This window comes from Microcebus murinus, chromosome X, assembly GCF_040939455.1.
Source record: "Microcebus murinus isolate Inina chromosome X, M.murinus_Inina_mat1.0, whole genome shotgun sequence".
Taxonomy (NCBI): domain Eukaryota; kingdom Metazoa; phylum Chordata; class Mammalia; order Primates; family Cheirogaleidae; genus Microcebus; species Microcebus murinus.
Genome location: NC_134136.1, coordinates 5,480,866 through 5,499,812, shown reverse-complemented (window position 1 = coordinate 5,499,812; position 18,947 = coordinate 5,480,866). Strand labels below are relative to the sequence as shown.

Genomic DNA, 18,947 nt, shown 5'->3' with positions numbered 1-18,947 from the left:
TGAAGAAAGATGATAAGAAGAAAGAGTTGTAGGAACTAAATGAGCTGTTCAAACCTGTAGTTGTTGCTCAAAAATTAAAGAAAGGTGCAGCTCCCAAATCTGCAGTATGTGCTTTCTTCAAGCAAGGGCAGTGTACTGAAGGAGATGAGCGTCAGCTTGCTGATGACCTGACTCTGGAGAGGAAATGTGAAAAGATAAGTCTTTACACTGATGCAAGAGATGAAGAACTTGAAAAAAATACTATGGATAATTGGGGTGAGAAAAAGCTGGGAGAAGTAGTAAACAAGAACCATGGTGAGGGCCGGGTGTGGTGGCTCACGCCTGTAATCCTAGCACTCTGGGAGGCCACAGTGGGAGGATTGCTCAAGGTCAGGAGTTCGAAACCAGCCTTGAGCAAGAGCAAGACTCCGTCTCTACTAAAAATAGAAAGAAATTAATTGGCCAACTAATATATATAGAAAAAATTAGCCGGGCATGGTGGCACATGCCTGTAGTCCCAGCTACTCGGGAGACTGAGGCAGGAGGATTGCTTGAGCCCAGGAGTTTGAGGTTGCTGTGAGCGAGGCTGACACCAGGGCACTCTAGCCTGGGCAACAGAGTGAGACTCTGTCTCAAAAAAAAAAAAAAAAAAAGAAGAAGAAGAAGAAGCATGATGAGGCTGGAAAAGAAAAAAACAAAAACGCAAATACTACACAAGCATTTCCTTGAAGCTATTGAAAACAACAAGATGGCTGGTGTGGGGTATGCCCTGGAGGGGGTGATATTTGCATGTATTATCATGCACTTCTTGGATTTGTGTTGAAAAAAAAGATAAAAAGAAAGAGGAGAAAGAAGATAACATTTCACTGTAAGATCTAATTGAAAGATAGCATTCTGCCCTAGGTCCAAATGTTACCCAAATCCCTGTAGACTCTTTTCTTGCATGGAAGTGTCAAGGGAAAAAAAGCCAAACTCTGTAAAATATATATATATATTTTGAGACAGAGTCTCGCTCTGTTGCCCAGGCTAGAGTGCCATGGAGTCAGCCTAGCTCACAGCAACCTCCAACTCCTGGGCTCAAGCGATCCTCCTGCCCCAGCCTCCCGAGTAGCTGGGACTACAGGTGATGAGGGAAATCCCCATCTACTACTTGGCATCAGGCACAGGAGACCCCACCACTCACAGAAGACCCACATCTGCATAAAGCTAACCTGTTACCTGGCTATCAACTACTCCATTGCCTGGCACCAGCGTGACACTAAATCTGTTGCCTGTCGCATCAACATAATATTAACTTTTTGCCTGACACATCAGCTAACCTACACCTGATACCCCACCTCTTGGATCACCCCAACTTCATAAAAGTGGGAAAAATCGGGTAGACGGGGCTCAGAATTTGGTGGCGAGGCCCCTTTGAGCCCGCCAGCGAATAAACTTTGATTCTCCAACTCTCCGTGTGCTGCTCGCTTTGTCCTTGGGACCACCCGCTGTCACACTTGCTGTAACACAGGCAGGTGCCACCATGCCCGGCTAATTTTTTTTCTATATATTTTTAGTTGTCTGGCTAATTTCTTTCTAGTTTTAGTAGAGACAGGGTCTCGCTCTTGCTCAGGCTGGTCTCCAACTCCTGATCTCAAGCCATCCTCCCACCTCAACCTCCCAGAGTGCTAGAATTATAGGCGTGAGCCACTGAGCCGGGCCTGTATAATAATTTTAAAGAGATTAATTCTGAATGGCCAAATTTGAGGACCATGACCCGGAGCCACACCCAAGAAGCCTTGAGCAAGTGGACTGGCTGTGGCTGGGTTACAGTTTGGTTTTATACATTCCAGGGAGACAGGGGTTACAGAAAAAGTCATAAATCAATACGTGGGAGGCCTACATTGGTGTGGCCCCAAAAGGGAGGCCATCTCGAAGGGTTACAGGTTGGGGTTAGAAATTCTTGACTTGTAATTGGTTAAAGGCATGAAGCTTTCTCAAAAGGTTTGAATGTTTTAAGATAAGAAGCTGTTAATCTGAGACAAACTACCGGACATATTTGTTGTGTAAATTGAGGGCCTGCAGGTGTGTCTTGCATAGCCTTAGGCCTGTTAATGGGCTACAAAGGATGTCTCCAAGAAGGGAATAGGGGCATGATGAGGCATGTCTGACCTCCCGCCTCCTGGCAGGCAATTTAGTTTTAGGGTATCCCTTTGGCCAAGAGGGGGTCCATTCAGTCAGTAGGTGGGGGTGAGCCTTAAGATCTTTAGTTCACAGAATAAAAGGAAAGCACAAGAAAAGATTGATAAACTTGAACAAGATATGGATAGAAGGAAAGCCAACTTCAAAGCAGGGAAAGCAGTAGTGATCAGTGGCTGAGAGGTGTTTGCATTTCATCCTGAACTGGTCGATGAGGAGGAGGAGGAGGAAACAGATGATACCTGATACACCCAGGGAACAGGTGGTGATGAGGATCATGATCCAGTGAGCATAATTGACATAAATTTAAGCCTGTATGTCCCAAGAGACGTAGATGAAATAGATATTACTGTAGCCAGTCTTGAAAGGTTCAGCACATATATTTCAGATAAAGATGGAAACTGTAAAGTTTTCCAGTGGTGAAAGAAAGAGACACAGAGAAAGAGTGGGGCCAAACAACATGGCTTTATTATGCACTCATGGATGAGGTTCTGGGGTCCCAAGAGAGGGGGGCCTGAGAAGTCATGTCCATTTGGAGGGGGTGCAAGCCTTTATACTGTTTGGGGTGGGCTAGGGACTTTTGGCGGGAAGAGCTGGGGTGACCTTTGGTGGTCATTGAGAAATAAGAGGGTCTGGCGGCATTTGCGGAATCCAGGAGCCAAAACTTTCCTATCCGGGTGGACACCTGGGTGTGGTCTTTCTCAGCGGGGCCTGACAGTTTGTCCTTGGCAGGTCTGGTCTCAGTGAGCCTTTTCTTTTTGATCTGGGGAGGGGAGGGGGCCTGCCACCAGCCTTGCAAAAACAAATTAAGTGAAGCCTCTGGAAGTAGGGTTGAAAATGGTGAAAGGATTTGTGGGAGGACAACAAAGACGAGGGACAGGAAAATGGAGCCATTGATGCTTTCCTTGTTGATGAAAATCTTTTTACTGGGGAAGATTTGGATGAAATAGAAGAAGAATTAAATACACTTGATTTAGAAGAATGGCATCAAACAAGTCAATGAAAAAATTAAGTCAGCTCAGCATGAGTTGAGCTCAGCATGAATTGACTACATTAATTTTTTTCTGCCTAGAATGAACAGTGTGTTTATTTCCCATGCTGATTCTGGAGGGCTTGGCCTCCTCCAAAAAAAAAAAAAAAAGGAATCCTCTCCCTACATCTTCTCTTCTGACTTCAGCTACACCTTGTAGTAAGTTCAGAGTAGCTCATGATAAATTGAAAATATAATGGTTATTGCAGAAAATGATTGATTATTGTAACTGTCCGCTCAAGTAGGCAGAGAAAGTGCTTTCTCAGCTTTAGGGTTTCATTGGGCATGTGTTATTACCAAGAACAACATAAATTTACATTTAAAATACCCTTCATTTCACACAGTTTTTCATGAGTGATTTAATTTCTTTTGCATTTATATGTTTAAAAGACTGCCTAAAACGAGAGCACTGTACTTCATAAAAAGAAACAGCATATGCAGATCCAGTATTGTGTACCTTTGGGCAATTAGATGGGCCTTTAAAATCAAATTACTTTTTTTTTCATACTAAGAAAGGTTTTATTTTTAAGACAAAACAAATAGCATTAACACACATCCAAATGCCAGTGCAAGAGTTCACTGAATTTAATAAGAGTCAGACATCAACTAAAAACTGGAACTACTGAAGAATGACCACTGCTTATGGTGACATGAGTACAACATGTGCTTATTATCTAAGAAGTTGTTCTATGTTTCCATACACATGGGAATATGTGACAAGAATGAAGCAATGCAAGGCAAAATGGCAGGTGATCAAAGCTTTAAGACCCTTTTCTCCACTCTAATGTGCTCTTGTTTTGTTTTTGAGAATTAAAGTAATCAGCAGGTCACTTTACAAGGAACTTTAATATCAAAGAACACTTCCAAAAGTCTAAAATAGATTCAAGGTCACTATTAAAGTTATACAGGGAGGTCAGTGAGGGAAAAAGTTTGTGTTCTCAAAAGTCAGATTTCTCACAGCGGCAGGCACTACATCTCATCACGCGTGCTTGCGTAGACAAGATGCCGATCTTAAAACAGGCTGGTCTTCATGATGCGCAGGAACTCTTGCTCACTGACCTCTCCATCTCCGTCTTGATCAGCTTCGTCAATCATTTCCTGCAGCTCTTCATCGGTCAGGTTCTCACCCAACTCCTTGGCCACGCGTTTCAGGTTTTTGAATGATATCTTCCCAGTTTTATCGTCATCGAAGAGCTTGAAAGCTTTCAGGATTTCTTCTTTGGTATCTTTCTCAGACATTTTCTGAGTCATCACAGTCAAAAAGTCACTAAAATTCATTTTCCCTGTCCCTTCCTTATCAATTTCATTTATCATTCTCTTGATTTCTTCTTTCTTGGGTTCAAAGCCCAGGGCTCTCATTGCCACCTTAAGTTCCTTAACATCTATAGTCCCAGTGCCATCAGCATCGAAGAGATCGAAAGCCTCCCGGATCTCCTGTTTCTGCTCTTCAGTAAGCTCAGGCTTAGGATTCATCCTTTTTCGCTGAGCAGTTGAAGCCAAGTTACCCTTCTTAAAGTTGGAGGCCATAACTGACCGACTCCGCTGGCCGTTGTTATGGCAACCGACGTACACACCGCCCCGCGCGCGCGGCCCGGCTCCCCATTGGCTGCCAGCTGGCTGCTGCGGCTCCCCATTGGCGTGGGGCCGGAGTAGGTGGGGCTAACCCCGCAAAGCCCAGACCCCGCCCGTCTCCAACTGTTTTTATCCGACAGAATCAGCTGTAATGCCCTGTGTTCAACTGTTTAAAAGTTTTCCCTCCTCTTTTTTGCCAATAAAGTTGGAAATAAAGACCATACATTAAAATCCCTAAAAATTGGCCGGGCGCTGTGGCTCACGCCTGTAATCCTAGCTCTTGGGAGGCCGAGGCGGGCGGATTGCTCAAGGTCAGGAGTTCAAAACCAGCCTGAGCAAGAGCGAGACCCCGTCTCTACTATAAATAGAAAGAAATTAATTGGCCAACTGATATATATATATAAAAAATTAGCCGGGCATGGTGGCGCATGCCTGTAGTCCCAGCTACCCGGGAGGCTGAGGCAGAAGGATCACTCAAGCCCAGGAGTTTGAGGTTGCTGTGAGCGAGGCTGACGCCACGGCACTCACTCTAGCCTGGGCAACAAAGCGAGACTCTGTCTCAAAAAAACAAAAACAAAAACAAAAAAAACAGATGCTGGCACTAGACTTCTTGCACAGCCAGCAGAACAGTGAGCCAAAAAAACCTCTTTTCTTTATAAATTCCCCAGCCTCAGGTATTCCTTTATAGTAACATAAATGGACAAAGTATTCTTCCTGATATTTATAATTATTCAAAATAATCTGAAAAATAATCAACAATTTTAAGTTTATAAAAACAGCTTCAAAGCTATCATCCTATTTTATCCTTTCACTATATTGAAATGGTTTAAGTCGGGACTTTTGAGATTAAATGTGATATTCTGTATGTGAGAATACATTGCCTATCACTAAAATGTATCTGTGATTTCCTGTCCAAAAAAAAAAATGCTTAAAATGGTCAGTTTTATGTCATGTATATTTTACCACGATAAAGAAGCTAACCTCCCCAGGGAGCTGGGAGGCTTAGGGAGATCGTGGGTAGGAAAGCCCTGGGTAAGACTCAGTACAGAAAGAAAGGAGTACTCCTTTTTGGAAGTGCCAACCTCAAAAAGGTGTAAGCCAATCATTTGTGAGACCTCATGTCAGTTAGCCTGAATGTCACATGTGTGTTTACTACTTTGGCACTGAAAGCATTTGGCCCATCCTAAAGGTCAACTTCTCTTGCAGAGAGCCAGCCCCAGTCTCAGCAGTCCTGGCAGGGTTGTCCCGACCCTCTGGGAGAACAGGGACTAGAGGCCATTAACCACTTGGCCCAGGCCAAGGGCTTTCATTTAAAAAAAAAAAAATCTCTTTCTTCTTCCAGGCCACTCCTGGCAGCTTTCTGCTGGTTCCCTGTGTCCCCACCTCCCCCGCCCTGTAGTCTCCATCCAGGGGCTGAGGCTGTGGAACCCCGGTGGCTCTAGTGACACTTTTCCCCTGTGCCTTTCACTGCACCTCACACTTGCTGAGCACCCTTCTCCCCGACAGCAGCCAGTGCTCCTGGCTCTCTCACATGCTTCACATCCTCTCGCTGAGGTCAAGAGGGTTAATTATTGATGTCAATGTTATGAACCATGTCACTACTCTTAAAGATAATATCCATTAACAGCTGTTTTGAAATTCTCATTGCCTCAACACTATTGTCTAGTGGCTTCCCACTCTTGATGTGCATTACAATTACCTGGAGAGCTCTTGAAAACCACCCGTACCCAGACACCATCCCGGCCTAATTACACGAGAAGCGCAGCGTAGTCATTACTCTCCATTAGGCGTAATTACCTCTCCATGTCTTTGTGTGCTGTCCCGGTCCTTGACACGCAGAAAGAATCAGCAGGAGCAGGAGAGCTTGGTCATCACCAGCGCCGGCCCTCCCAGCCCGAGGCAGGCCGGCAAGCCTATTCTCGTACATTTCCAAGTTGTTTCTTCCAGCGCGCGACTCCCGTCTCCACCCCATTCTTTCTAAACGCCCGTTTTCCTCAAGTCACCATTTCTCCAAATATATTGTGTCGCGAGAGCAGGGGAGTCGTGATAAATAGAGGAGTTGGTCACTGTGGTTGGCTGATAACGGCTCCTAAAGTTCAATCCTAACTCCCCGAATCGGTGAATGTTACTTTTATTTGAAAAAAAAGGCTTTACAGATGTAATGAAGTTAACGAGTTTGAGATGAGCAGATGATCCTGAATTATCTGGGTGGGCTTTAAATGCCTTCACAAGTGTCCTTTATAAGAGAAAGACATGGCCAGCCGCGGTGGCTCACGCCTGTAATCCTAGCACTCTGGGAGGCCGAGGCGGATGGATTGCTCGAGGTCAGGAGTTCGAAACCAGCCTGAGCAAGAGCGAGACCCGTCTCTACTAAAAATAGAAAGAAATTAATTGGCCAACTAATATATATAGAAAAAATTAGCCGGGCATGGTGGCGCATGCCTGTAGTCCCAGCTACTCGGGAGGCTGAGGCAGGAGGATTGCTTGAGCCCAGGAGTTTGAGGTTGCTGTGAGCTAGGCTGACGCCACAGCACTCACTCTAGCCCGGGCAACAGAGTGAGACTCTGTCTCAAAAAAAAAAAAAAAAAAAAAAAAAAAGAGGCTAGGCCGGGCGCTGTGGCTCACGCCTGTAATCCTAGCTCTTGGGAGGCCGAGGCGGGCGGATTGCTCAAGGTCAGGAGTTCAAAACCAGCCTGAGCAAGAGCGAGACCCCGTCTCTACTATAAATAGAAAGAAATTAATTGGCCAACTGATATATATATAAAAAAAAATTAGCCGGGCATGGTGGCGCATACCTGTAGTCCCAGCTACTCGGGAGGCTGAGGCAGAAGGATCACTCGAGCCCAGGAGTTTGAGGTTGCTGTGAGCTAGGCTGACGCCATGGCACTCACTCTAGCCTGGACAACAAAGTGAGATTCTGTCTCAAAAAAAAAACAAAAACAAAAAAAAAAAAAAAAAAAAAAAAAAAGAGGCTAAACAGATTTCTTTTATGCAGGGCTTCCCAGACTTGGCGTGAGGGCTGGGGGCAAGCCGATGGGCCACACTGGGTGCCATCTTCATGGCGAAGATGGCTGGAGGCCTGCTAGAGGCAGACGAGGCTGGGGTGGCCAATCGATCCTGTGGGTTCGGCTCTAAATCACTTCCTTTCTCCCCTGCCTGCTCCCCCTGCTTCAGCTAACACCCTCCCACCCTCTAACTGGTCTCCTGGCACCTACCTGCCCCCAAGCCATGTCCCCTTTTCCAGGCTCGCTTTCCCTACCCGCCACCGCCATCCTCCCAACCACGCTACCACCCCGCGCCCCTCACCAGCCGGCTCCTCTCTAGCTGGATTCTGAGCTGCGGCGATGCAGAAACACCCCAGCGACTCATGTGGAAGACGGCTATTCACTGGCAAGTATGCTAAAAATTCATCCGAGTTCCATGCAAGGTTTGTCCCCAACTTTTTAAAAATATCACTTGCTCTTGTGAATTGGACTGCAGGAAAAAAAAAAAAAAAAAGGAGGAAAGAAAAGAAGAAAAGGAGAAAAAATATCATTTGCTTTCTTTGTTTGTTTTTGTTTGAGCCAGACAGGCTCAGCTTGAAGCTTTACCACATTGTGTGTTTCCTTGGTAACCACCTCCAGTTCCTGACTCCTAGACCTCTTGTCGTTCATCTCGGTCCTGGCCCCTGAGTGCGCAGTGCCTGCCGCACTCCCTGTCCAGGAAGGCGCCCTGCCTTGGTTTGCACCCCAGCCCCCACACGGTCTCCTCTTGGTCCCCACACTGCTCCAAGACCCGGTGGGCGATTTGCATAATGAGCAGTGCCCAGACTCACCGCCCAGGCCCAGCTTCGGCGTCCTGCGCCCCTATTAAATTCACATAATGGCCTTTTCACATCCTGCTGGGAGCGGGAATGGTGTTCACAGGATGAAATGTATTCCCAGAGACCGCGGAGCAGGCCGGTTAGAAGTGCGGGCTTTGAAGCCAGACAGCTTGGAGTGAAACCCAGGTTCTGTCACTTATTAGCTGTTTGACTTACTTAACTTCTTCGAGTCTGTTTCCTCATCTTTAAAAGAGAAATAGGCCAGTTGGGCGCGGTGGCTCACACCTATAATCCTAGCACTCTGGGAGGCCAAGGCAGACCGATTGCTCAAGGTCAGGAGTTCGAAACCAGCCTGAGCAAGAGCGAGACTCCGTCTCTACTATAAATAGAAAGAAATTAATTGGCCAACTAATATATATAGAAAAAATTAGCCGGGCATGGTGGCCCATGCCTGTAGTCCCAGCTACTTGGGAGGCTGAGGCAGAAGGATCACTTGAGACCAGGAGTTTGAGGTTGCTGTGAGCTAGGCTGACGCCACGGCACTCACTCTAGCCTGGACAACAAAGTGAGACTCTGTCTCAAAAATAAAATAAAATAAGAGAAATAAAAATAGAACCTATGGCCGGGCGCTGTGGCTCATGCCTGTAATCCTAGCTCTTGGGAGGCCGAGGCAGGCGGATTGCTCAAGGTCAGGAGTTCAAAACCAGCCTGAGCAAGAGCGAGACCCCGTCTCTACTATAAGTAGAAAAAAAATAATTGGCCAACTGATATATATATATAAAATTAGCCGGGCATGGTGGCGCATGCCTGTAGTCCCAGCTACTCGGGAGGCTGAGGCAGGAGGATCGCTTGAGCCCAGGAGTTTGAGGTTGCTGTGAGCTAGGCTGACGCCACGGCACTCACTCTAGCCTGGACAACAAAGTGAGACTCTGTCTCAAAAAAAAAAAAAATAGAACATATCTCATAGAGTTTTCAGGAGGATATGTGTGTGTAAACATGCTTCAAACGGCACCTGGCACATAGGAAGTGCTAAGGCAGGGTTACTAATTAAGATTATTGTCGGCTGGGCGTGGTGGTTAATGCCTGTAATCTCAGCACTTTGGGAAGAGGCAGAAAAGGAAGAATCGCTTGAGCCCAGGAGTTCAAGACCAGCCTGAACAACATATTGAGACCTCGTCTCTACAAAAAAAAAAAAAGTAAAAAATAAAAGATTAGCTGAGCATGGTGACGCATGCCTGTAGTCCCAGCTTCTCAGGAGGCTGAGGCAGGAGGATCGCTGGAGGCCAGGAGTTGGAGGCTGCAGTGAGCTAGGATCTCACCACTGAGCTAGCCTAGGTGACCAAGCGAGAGCCTGTCTCAAAGAAAAAAAAAAAAGACTGTGATGGTCGTTATCCATCTGTCCCCTCATCTCCAGCCACTTTGGCTGAGTCAGCAATTAATCTGGGCTTCTGTGAGTGAGGCACTTCTAGGTGCGACAGGGGACAGCACGTTTGCAATTTGGTGTCTCCTCAAGCTCCTTTGAAGTCCTGAGCCCAGAGGCGAGGCCAGGCTTCCAGGCCTAGTCCCTACCAGGCCTGCGGCTCCGAGTTCTCAGCCCACCCGGCAGCCACCACATCTGGAAGGACCTCCCACCTCATTACCCACGAGGACTTGGGCCCGGACTCAAGCTGGCACTCAGGCGCCAGGGCTTTGACCAATTCCGCAACTCACACACGGCCGAGGCTTAGACTTTCTAGTTTGAGATGTGTTGTTCCTCAATGCAAATGAAGCTGTCCCCAAGGGTGTGTCCAGTGCTGGGGAGACCTCAGCAGCCACAGTCAGGAAGGGCGCTGACGGTGCACGGACAGCGCTGCCCTTGTACCACACAGTTCTGAGCGCTTCGACGTCCGCTTTTAATCCAGAGGCAGAAACCGAAGCAGAGAGGTGAAATAACCTGTCCGAGGTCACACGCCCAGTAAATGGCAGCGCCAGGAGCCCAGTCCAGACAAGCGGCTCCAGGGCCTGTGTGCTTACCCGCTGTGCCCATACCGCCTGGCACGGGGCAGCTCGGCTCTGGGGACCAGCACTGCTCCCTGTGCCTGGACGCGACTTGTGCCTAGTTGCAGAAATATGGGCTCGACTGTAACAGGAGGCAAGGCCTGGGCCATGGCAGCCCTGCACACCACACCCTGTAGAAAATTAGTTTTGGCTGCTTGGGGAATTTTCCAGAAGGCCAGAGAGTCCAGCAGATAAAGTTCAGACCAGAGTCAAGCTCGCCATCAAGGGGCCTTGTGCAGGTGTTGGGAGGGCAGCTTTAAGCACCACTGGATACTTTACAAGGGAAGGACCCAGGGAGGGACATCATTCAATAGCTTTTGCTCAATGGAGTACCTCTGGAGTGGGCACTATGGTTTCCTTTTCCTCTTCATGGGAGCCTAGCAGCCACCAAGAAGCCAGCCCACACCCAGCCCAGCCCACCTGCTCCTCAGGGAGGCCAGCCCTGCTGGCAGGGTCGCCTCACCCGGCTTTGCAGCCCCACTGCAGTTTAGCAAAAACAACTTCAGGCTCGGCCGGGCGCGGTGGCTCACGCCTGTCATCCTAGCACTCTGGGAGGCCGAGGCGGGCGGATTGCTCGAGGTCAGGAGTTCGAAACCAGCCTGAGCAAGAGCAAGACCCTGTCTCTACTAAAAATAGAAAGAAATTAATTAGCCAACTAAAAATATATAGAAAGAATTAGCCGGGCATGGTGGCGCATGCCTGTAGTCCCAGCTACTCGGGAGGCTGAGGCAGGAGGATCGCTTGAGCCCAGTGAGACTCTGTCTCAAAAAAAAAAAAAAAAAAAAAGAACTTCAGGCTTTCAGCAGGTGACACCCTCTGAACGACACAAGCCCAAAACCCTCTATCCAGCTGGTCTGGGCCAAGGACGGGATCGCCCTGGCAGCCTCCAGCACAGCCTGTATCTGGAGGGGCCCCGAGTGGCTTGGCGAGCGCTTCCCTCTCCGGTTCAAAAGCTGCAGGGAAGCTGAGAGGAACTCGGGGCTGAGCGTTGGAGGTAGCCAGACAGTGGGAAAAGGAAGAAGCCCAGGACGCATGAAGTGAGGCCACAGGTGGTACTTCCCTGGGATGAGGTCCAGGGAGTGTTTGTTCCCAGCCAGCTGTGGCCCCACCTCCTTGTCACAACACCTCTAAGCTGATGGGAATAGCACCCCACGCCCAACCCATCCTGCCTGACATTCCTTTGGTAACTTTTTTATTTTGCTGTAACTTTGAACTTACAGATAAGTTGCAAGAATAGTACAAAGAACTCCCCTCTCCCCCCTCTCCCAGTCCCTGGCATGTTGCCCTACCTGCTTTAGCCTTTGTGAGTCCCCTCTCGCTCTGCATATTTGATTTCCAAGTCCTAAGAAATTAATCTGCAGACATGATGGCCCTTTCCTCCTAAAGGAGGAATGTTTCCTACAAACAAGGACATTCTTTTACATTATCCCAATGAGCAAAACAGCAAGCATGCAAGGTTTTTGTCTAATCCCAAGGCAATATGCAAATTTCACCAATCAACCCAATTTTCAGCTTAATTTTGTATTTTTTTTTTTTTTTTGAGACAGAGTCTCACTCTGTTGCACGGGCTAGGGTGCCCTGGCATCAGCCTAGCTCACAGCAACCTCCAACTCCTGGGCTCAGGCGATCCTCCTGCCTCAGCCTCCCAAGTAACTGGGACAACAGGTATGCACCGCCATGCCCGGCTAATTTTTTCTATATATTTTTAGTTGGCCAATTAATTTCTTTCTAGTTTTAGTAGAGACTGGGTCTCGCTCTCGCTCAGGCTGGTCTCAAACTCCTGACCTCGAGCGATCCTCCTACCTCGGCCTCCCAGAGTACTAGGATTATAGGCATGAGCCACCACGCCAGGTCTGTACTTTTTTTTTTTTTTTGAGACAGTCTGTTGCCCCGGCTAGCGTGTATGTCATCATCCTAGCTCACCGCAGCCTCGAACTCCTGGGCTCAAGTGATCCTCCTGCCTCAGCCTCCCGAGTAGCTGGGACTACAGGTGTAACATGACGCCTGGATAATTTTTTCTATTTTTGGTAGAGATGAGGTCTTGCTCTTGCTTAGGCTGGTCTCAAACTCCTGACCTCAAGGGATCCTCCTGCCTTGGCCTCCCAGAGTGCTAGGATTACAGGTATGACCCACCTAACTGATCTTATTGTCCTTTTTGATGACTATTTGATCACATAGCTAACACATGACTGCAGCCTGTATGTGGAACATTCCAGATAAGGCAAAGTAGGCTCTGAACACCACCAAGAGCCTCTGGCTGGGGCTCCCCAGGGCACTGTGAGGAGCTGGCAGAGGTTGTACACATCAGACTGAGGGGGAGGAGGGGGAAATGGCCCTTTTCCCTGGCTGGCCAGCCAGGCAGACAGCTGTGGGGGCCCTCCTTCCTGTGACCGAGTAGGCAGCAGGCTCAGACCTTTGAGCCTCCCATCTCCCCAAACCACAGCCCAGAGGTGTGAAAGAAAGAAAAAAACAGGGGGAGGGGTGGCAGAGAAGAGCCAGGTGCACATTTCACACCTTGACCACAGGTGGGGCGAGAGCAGCTTCACTCTGACTAACTTCCTCCTCAGGCTTCCCTCACGGCTGCTGTGCAGGGCAGAGGCAGGAGGGCGCATGGGCCAGAACGCAGGCCGCACGCCCTTGGCTAGCTGGCTCTCCCCGGGGCTGGGCCTGGCTCGGACCTTGTCCGGGAGCTGCTGGGGACTGGGAAGAGCCAAATGAGAGAGCTGCACACGGGCGTGGCTCAGCTCCACGACACAGGAGCCGTCCAGTGTACCTTAGCTGCGTGCAACGGCAGAAGCCCACCACAGGCTTGGCCTTCTGAGGCATGAGAGGGATGGCTTTGGAAAGTTCCTAGATGGGGGGGAGGCTGCTGCTCACCGGGCCCCTACCCCGCACCAGACACTTTGTACAAGTTATCATTTGCAGTCCACTGAGCAACCCTATCAGATATGCACTATACTTATACCCATTTTTCAGATGAGGAAACTGAGGCAGAGAGATGAAATGATTTGATGGGATTACACAATCCTCTGAGCAGCCAGAAGATTTGGCTAGGACTGGCAAACCGTCTCCCCCCCACCCACACCCACAACCCCCAGCTAACGCAAGGGGTAGCCTTTCTGGAAAACCAGTCCTCAGGCCCACAAGCTCCACCCCGTATCGCTGGCTCCCTGACGTGAAAGGCTCCCAGTGGCTCTAGCTTTTTAGCCAATATCCCTGTCCCTCCACATTGTCAACTGCACTCCTACTAAGCTCTGGGCCCTGTGCCAGGAGCTCACAGCCTCGGTTATCTAGTTCATCTCGTAGCAGCCCCGCTGAGGAAACCAGCTCAACACGGTTATGTAATCTGTCCAAGATCACACGGTTCAAAGAGTCGAGTCAGGCTGGAGCCCAGACAGGTTCAGCCTTCTTCCCACTGCGTCCGCTTATCTCGGGGAGCAGTGAGGGCCACCTGTCCCCCAGCCAAGCCCAGCCCCTGGGGATCTGCCCTGATGGCAGTGAGTCAGGGCTGAGAAGGGAAGGCTCTCTGTGCCTTTCCGAAGCCCCCGCCCTGCCCTTCTCCCATTTATCCTTCCCAGCAACCTGGGGAGGTGGGGACCGTCAGCCCTGTGTGACAAATGAGACCGGGGCACCAGGGATTTCCAGACTTTCATCTTTCACGTGGACCAGAGCATTTCAACATCTGTTTGGATGACCCGCACTGGCGTGTCAGCTGCCAACACGAGACATTTCCAAAACTCCCATCTTAGTCCCCATCATTTCATAAAGAAAACGCCCTTTGAAAACCAAAACGGGGATGAATGTGACTGCCAAATACAGGACGTCCTTTCGGTTGAACAAATGTAGCTTTCTGTGCTTGTTTTTCTCATTTGCGGAACTCCAGGGAACTCAAACCTCTGCGCAGACTGGCACTGGGAGACCGTGGTCCCAGCGCCTGTCTCTTTTCCATCCCCACAGGTAGTCACTTGGCAAGTCTCCTCAGCCTAACTGGCCTGGCTTCTGGACTCCTCCCGGTCCCCTTCACTTGGCTGCTCCCCACCTCCTCCAGGCCCTCAATTCCCTCCGGCCCGAACCCAGCAGGTGACGAGCTGTTCCCAGCGAGGACAGTCACATCTGCCCACAGAAGGAAGAACCTGAAGACTTGAGAGCATGTGTCACATCCATAAATCTGAACTGAATTGCAGGCAGGAGCCCGGAGGCTTTAGGGGGACACTCTGGCTGAAACAGGGCCCCCAGGCCATGGGCTAGCACGTGCCTGTCTCTCTCCCTGCTCGCCCACTGCGGGAGAGGCGGGAGGAGGAAACTGCTTGGGAGACGCAACACAGGGGCCACCTTGCCGCTGCAGATGAGAACAGAGTGACAGGGAGAGCTGAGGCACGTGGGGAGAGGGACACTGAGGCTGTCTTACAGCTTTTCCTTAAAATCAGGAGGTGCCTACGGACCCTCCCCGACCCCTCTCCCCCTTCTCGCCCCAGAAGCAACTGCTTTCATGAGTTCATGGTGTCTCCAGCTCCTGTTTTTCTGTTTTGTTTTGTTTTGGTTTTGAGACAAAATGTCACTCCATTGCCCAGGCTGGAGTGCCGTGGCGTCAGCCTAGCTCACAGCAACCTCAAACTCCTGGCCTCAAGCGATCCTCCTGCCTCAGCCTCCCGAGTAGCTGGGACTAGGCATGCGCCACCATGCCCGGCTCATTTTTTCTATATATTTTTAGATGGCCAATTAATTTATTTCTATTTATAGTAGAGACGGGGTCTCGCTCTTGCTCAGGCTGGTTTTGAACTCCTGACCTCGAGCGATCTGCCCGCCTTGGCCTCCCAGAGTGTAGGATTACAGGCGTGAGCCACCGCGCCCAGTCCCAGCTCCTGTTTTAAACTTTGAGAACAGTTGTATCCAAAACAGCATAGTATTGCTTTTTCCAGTGGTTTTTAGAATTTCTGTAAGCAGTGTCAAACTGTACGCAATATTCTGGAACATGCCTCTCCCACCGAGTAGGTGTTGACTTTTCTAGTTGCATCCATGTTAAAATACATAGCTTCAGTGCATTTGAACTACGTGAATATACCATAGTCTAGCCATTTAAAAGAAACTGAAGGCAGTGTGACGAGTGGGGAAAGGAGAGTGAGACGGCCGTGGGTTCAGTCCTCACGCCCACCCTTGCTGGCTCGCTGCCTGGCAAAGGCCTTTCCGCTTTCTGAATCACTGGGCCGGACAACCCCTGCCTCACAAGGGAGTCATGCGGTTGGAATGAGGCAGTGTTAGAGAAAGCACCTAAAGCAATGTCTAGCACATAGCAAGTTCATTACTAGTAGTTCCCTTTCCTTCCCCCTGCTAATTAGTGGGGAGGGGCCATGGTGAAGAACTAGACTTAGAGTGATGGACTGCTTTTAATATTTGAATTTTTATGACAGTGACTCTCCTTTACAGACTTAACTAACCTTTCACGATCCAGTCTTTACAATCATGCAAAGATCAACTAACTCCAGGCCAGGGCAGTTGGGCACGAGTTCCAATCTACTGAATAGATACCAGGATAGGAGAAGTCCTTCTTCTTCTTTTTCATTTTGGGAGAAATAATTCTTGCCCCTGGCAGCAGGGCTGCCCTTCACTTCCCAGCTGCGTTGTTCCTCCTTCAGACCTCGCCCCTCAAGGGACTTGCCCCCACCCAGCACCCCCCGACCTTCCCTAGGGCCCAGCCTCTCTGGTCCCGAGCGGTGGAGGAGCAGCGTCAGCCAGGCCGGGAATGGCTGGCAGAGAGCTGCGCGGCCGGGGCTCCGGGCACGTCTCGTGCACATCACCCGCTGGAAGAGGCTGCTGCTGAGAACCGCGTGAAACCCTCACTTCCTCTGCGCACGCAGGTTTCCAGCCACAAGCAGCCAAGCAGAGGGGCAGGCAGCACGCGGCCCGGCAGCCTGAGCACCAGCCCAGCCATGGTCCCTGAGGTAAGTGCCGCTGCCCAACCCTGCCGGGCCACAGCCTGGAGTGGAGAACCCAGGACAGTAGGGAAACACCAGGGCTGGCCCACAGCCCAGGGCCACCAGGGGGTTGGGTGAGTAGGTGGCAGCTGCAGGGGTCAGGAGGAGCACCAGACAGGGAATTGGGAACCCAGCTTGGCCACTGACCACGGGCGAGTCTCCTCCCCTGTCTGGCTTTAGGGCCTACTTGCAAAAGCCAGGGTGGGGTCTGAGGCTCAAGCTTGCTGACCTCTGAACTTCCCTTCAGCTGACTTGGGGCTTTGACTTTTGTGTGTGGGACTGAATTGGCCGTGGGAAGGCCTGCGGGCCTGGGTGGTCTGGGGTGTGGGCAAGGGGGTAGAGGAGATTCCTGCTAGAGCTCGGTGGGGGATCCCCCAGGGGGTGGGTGGCTGCACAGGTGCACAGGCCTCGGTACAGGGGAGGGGGAGGGGGAAGACAGGCAGAAAGCATGCATTTAGGGGGACTGCATAGGGAGTCCCCATGGGGGTCAGGAAGTTGGGGTCCCCGGACAACAGCTGAAGAGGGGAGAGGAGGGCCAGTGACTGGGAGAGGGGGCGGCGGGGAGGCCCCTGGGGAGGAAGGTGGTTGCACTAGGTGTGGCCGGGGCGCAGGGCAATGGTCACAGGCTCGGCAGCCAGGGAGGGCTCTGAGTGCCAACCTCGGGGAAGCTCTTCCTTCTACCCAGGCTCCCTGGGCCAATGGGAACACCCAGAAGGGTGAGAGAAAAGCAGCTTCTGAGAAGGGAAGTCAGCGTCCCAGAGCCCAGTGTGGATGGAGGGGGTTCAGGTGTGGCCCTGGAAGAAAGGCTGGGGACAGTTACAGGGGCTGGTCAGGACCTGCCTTAGGGAGGAGCTGCTCGGAGGAACGCCCCTCAGACTCAATCTGGAAGGACTGGCTGCCGGGCCCCTTGTCACCTTCTCCTCCCTCTGCAGATGAGTGACCACCAAGTGCTAGATGTGTCTGAGATCGCGTCCTTCCTGGAAAACTTCAGCTCTTCCTATGACTATGGAGAAAACGACAGCGACTCCTGCTGTGCCTCCCCGCCCTGCCCGCAGGACTTCAGCCTGAACTTCGACCGGGCCTTCCTGCCGGCCCTCTACGGCCTCCTCTTTGTCCTGGGGCTGGTGGGCAACGGCGCAGTGGTGGCCGTGCTGCTGAGCCGCCGGGCGGCCCTGAGCAGCACGGACACGTTCCTGCTGCACCTGGCGGCGGCCGACGCGCTGCTGGTGCTGACGCTGCCGCTCTGGGCGGTGGACACGGCCGTGCAGTGGGTGTTCGGCGCCGGCCTCTGCAAGGTGGCCGGCGCCCTCTTCAACATCAACTTCTACGCGGGGGTGCTCCTGCTGGCCTGCATCAGCTTCGACCGCTACCTGAGCATAGTGCACGCCACCCAGCTCTACCGCCGGGGCCCCCGCGCCCGCGTGGCGCTCACCTGCATGGCTGTGTGGGGGCTCTGTCTGCTCTTCGCCCTCCCAGACTTCATCTTCCTGTCGGCCCGCTACGACGAGCGCCTCAACGCCACCCACTGCCAGTACAACTTCCCGCAGGTGGGCCGCACGGCTCTGCGGGTCCTGCAGCTGGTGGCTGGCTTCCTGCTGCCCCTGCTGGTCATGGCCTACTGCTACGCCCGCATCCTGGCCGTGCTGCTGGTGTCCAGGGGCCAGCGGCGCCTGCGCGCCATGCGGCTGGTGGTCGTGGTGGTGGTGGCCTTCGCCCTCTGCTGGACCCCTTACCACCTGGTGGTGCTGGTGGACATCCTCATGGACCTGGGGGCGCTGGCCCGCAACTGTGGTCTGGAGAGCCGTGTGGATGTGGCCAAGTCGGTCACCTCGGGCCTGGGCTACATGCACTGCTGCCTCAACCCGCTGCTCTACGCTTTCGTGGGGGTCAAGTTCCGAGAGCGGATGTGGACCCTGCTCTGGCGCCTGGGCTGCCCCGACCAGAGAGGCGGCCAGCGGCAGCCGGCGTCCTCCCGCCGCGACTCGTCCTGGTCCGAGACCACAGAGGCCTCCTACTCTGGCTTGTGAGGCCGGAGTGCGGGCTCCCGTCTCCCCCGCCGCCCAACTGCCCCCGCGGTCCAGGCTCCTCCCCACTGCCCTTCTCATTTGGAAACCAGAACTTGGCCTTCCCCGTGTGGACAGGAAAGGGGCACAGGGGACATTGGCCCCGTGGGGCTGCGGCCCAGGCCTGCAGCTCAGCAGCAACTGTGGGCCGTGGTCCCCAAGATCTCTGTATTTGCTCATTCCTATTTTTATGTCTACAATCCTGCTTCAAATTTTGTAATAAACAAGATCCTGAGGACCAGGGTGTGTGGGCGCATCATTCCAGCAGCCCTCCCCAGCCTCTGGGTATGCGCTTCCTGCTCCCCCGCCTCCCC

At 51.5% G+C, this 18,947-nt stretch overlaps 1 protein-coding gene and 2 pseudogenes across 1 annotated transcript; 2 read left to right on the top strand and 1 right to left on the bottom strand.

Moving 5' to 3' along the window:
- The first annotated feature begins 242 nt into the window (after positions 1-242).
- Positions 243-3,261, top strand: LOC105855285 (zinc finger CCCH domain-containing protein 15-like; annotated as a pseudogene).
- A 420-nt stretch (positions 3,262-3,681) lies between these two features.
- LOC105855305 (centrin-2 pseudogene) lies at positions 3,682-4,751 on the bottom strand (annotated as a pseudogene).
- Positions 4,752-16,170: 11,419 nt separating this feature from the next.
- On the top strand, positions 16,171-18,694 carry CXCR3 (C-X-C motif chemokine receptor 3). The gene is made up of 2 exons (XM_012736182.3): positions 16,171-16,537; positions 17,503-18,694. The coding sequence occupies exons 1-2, from the start codon at positions 16,526-16,528 to the stop codon at positions 18,595-18,597; spliced, it is 1,107 nt and encodes a 368-aa protein (XP_012591636.1). The 5' UTR covers positions 16,171-16,525; the 3' UTR covers positions 18,598-18,694.
- The last annotated feature ends 253 nt before the right edge of the window (positions 18,695-18,947 follow it).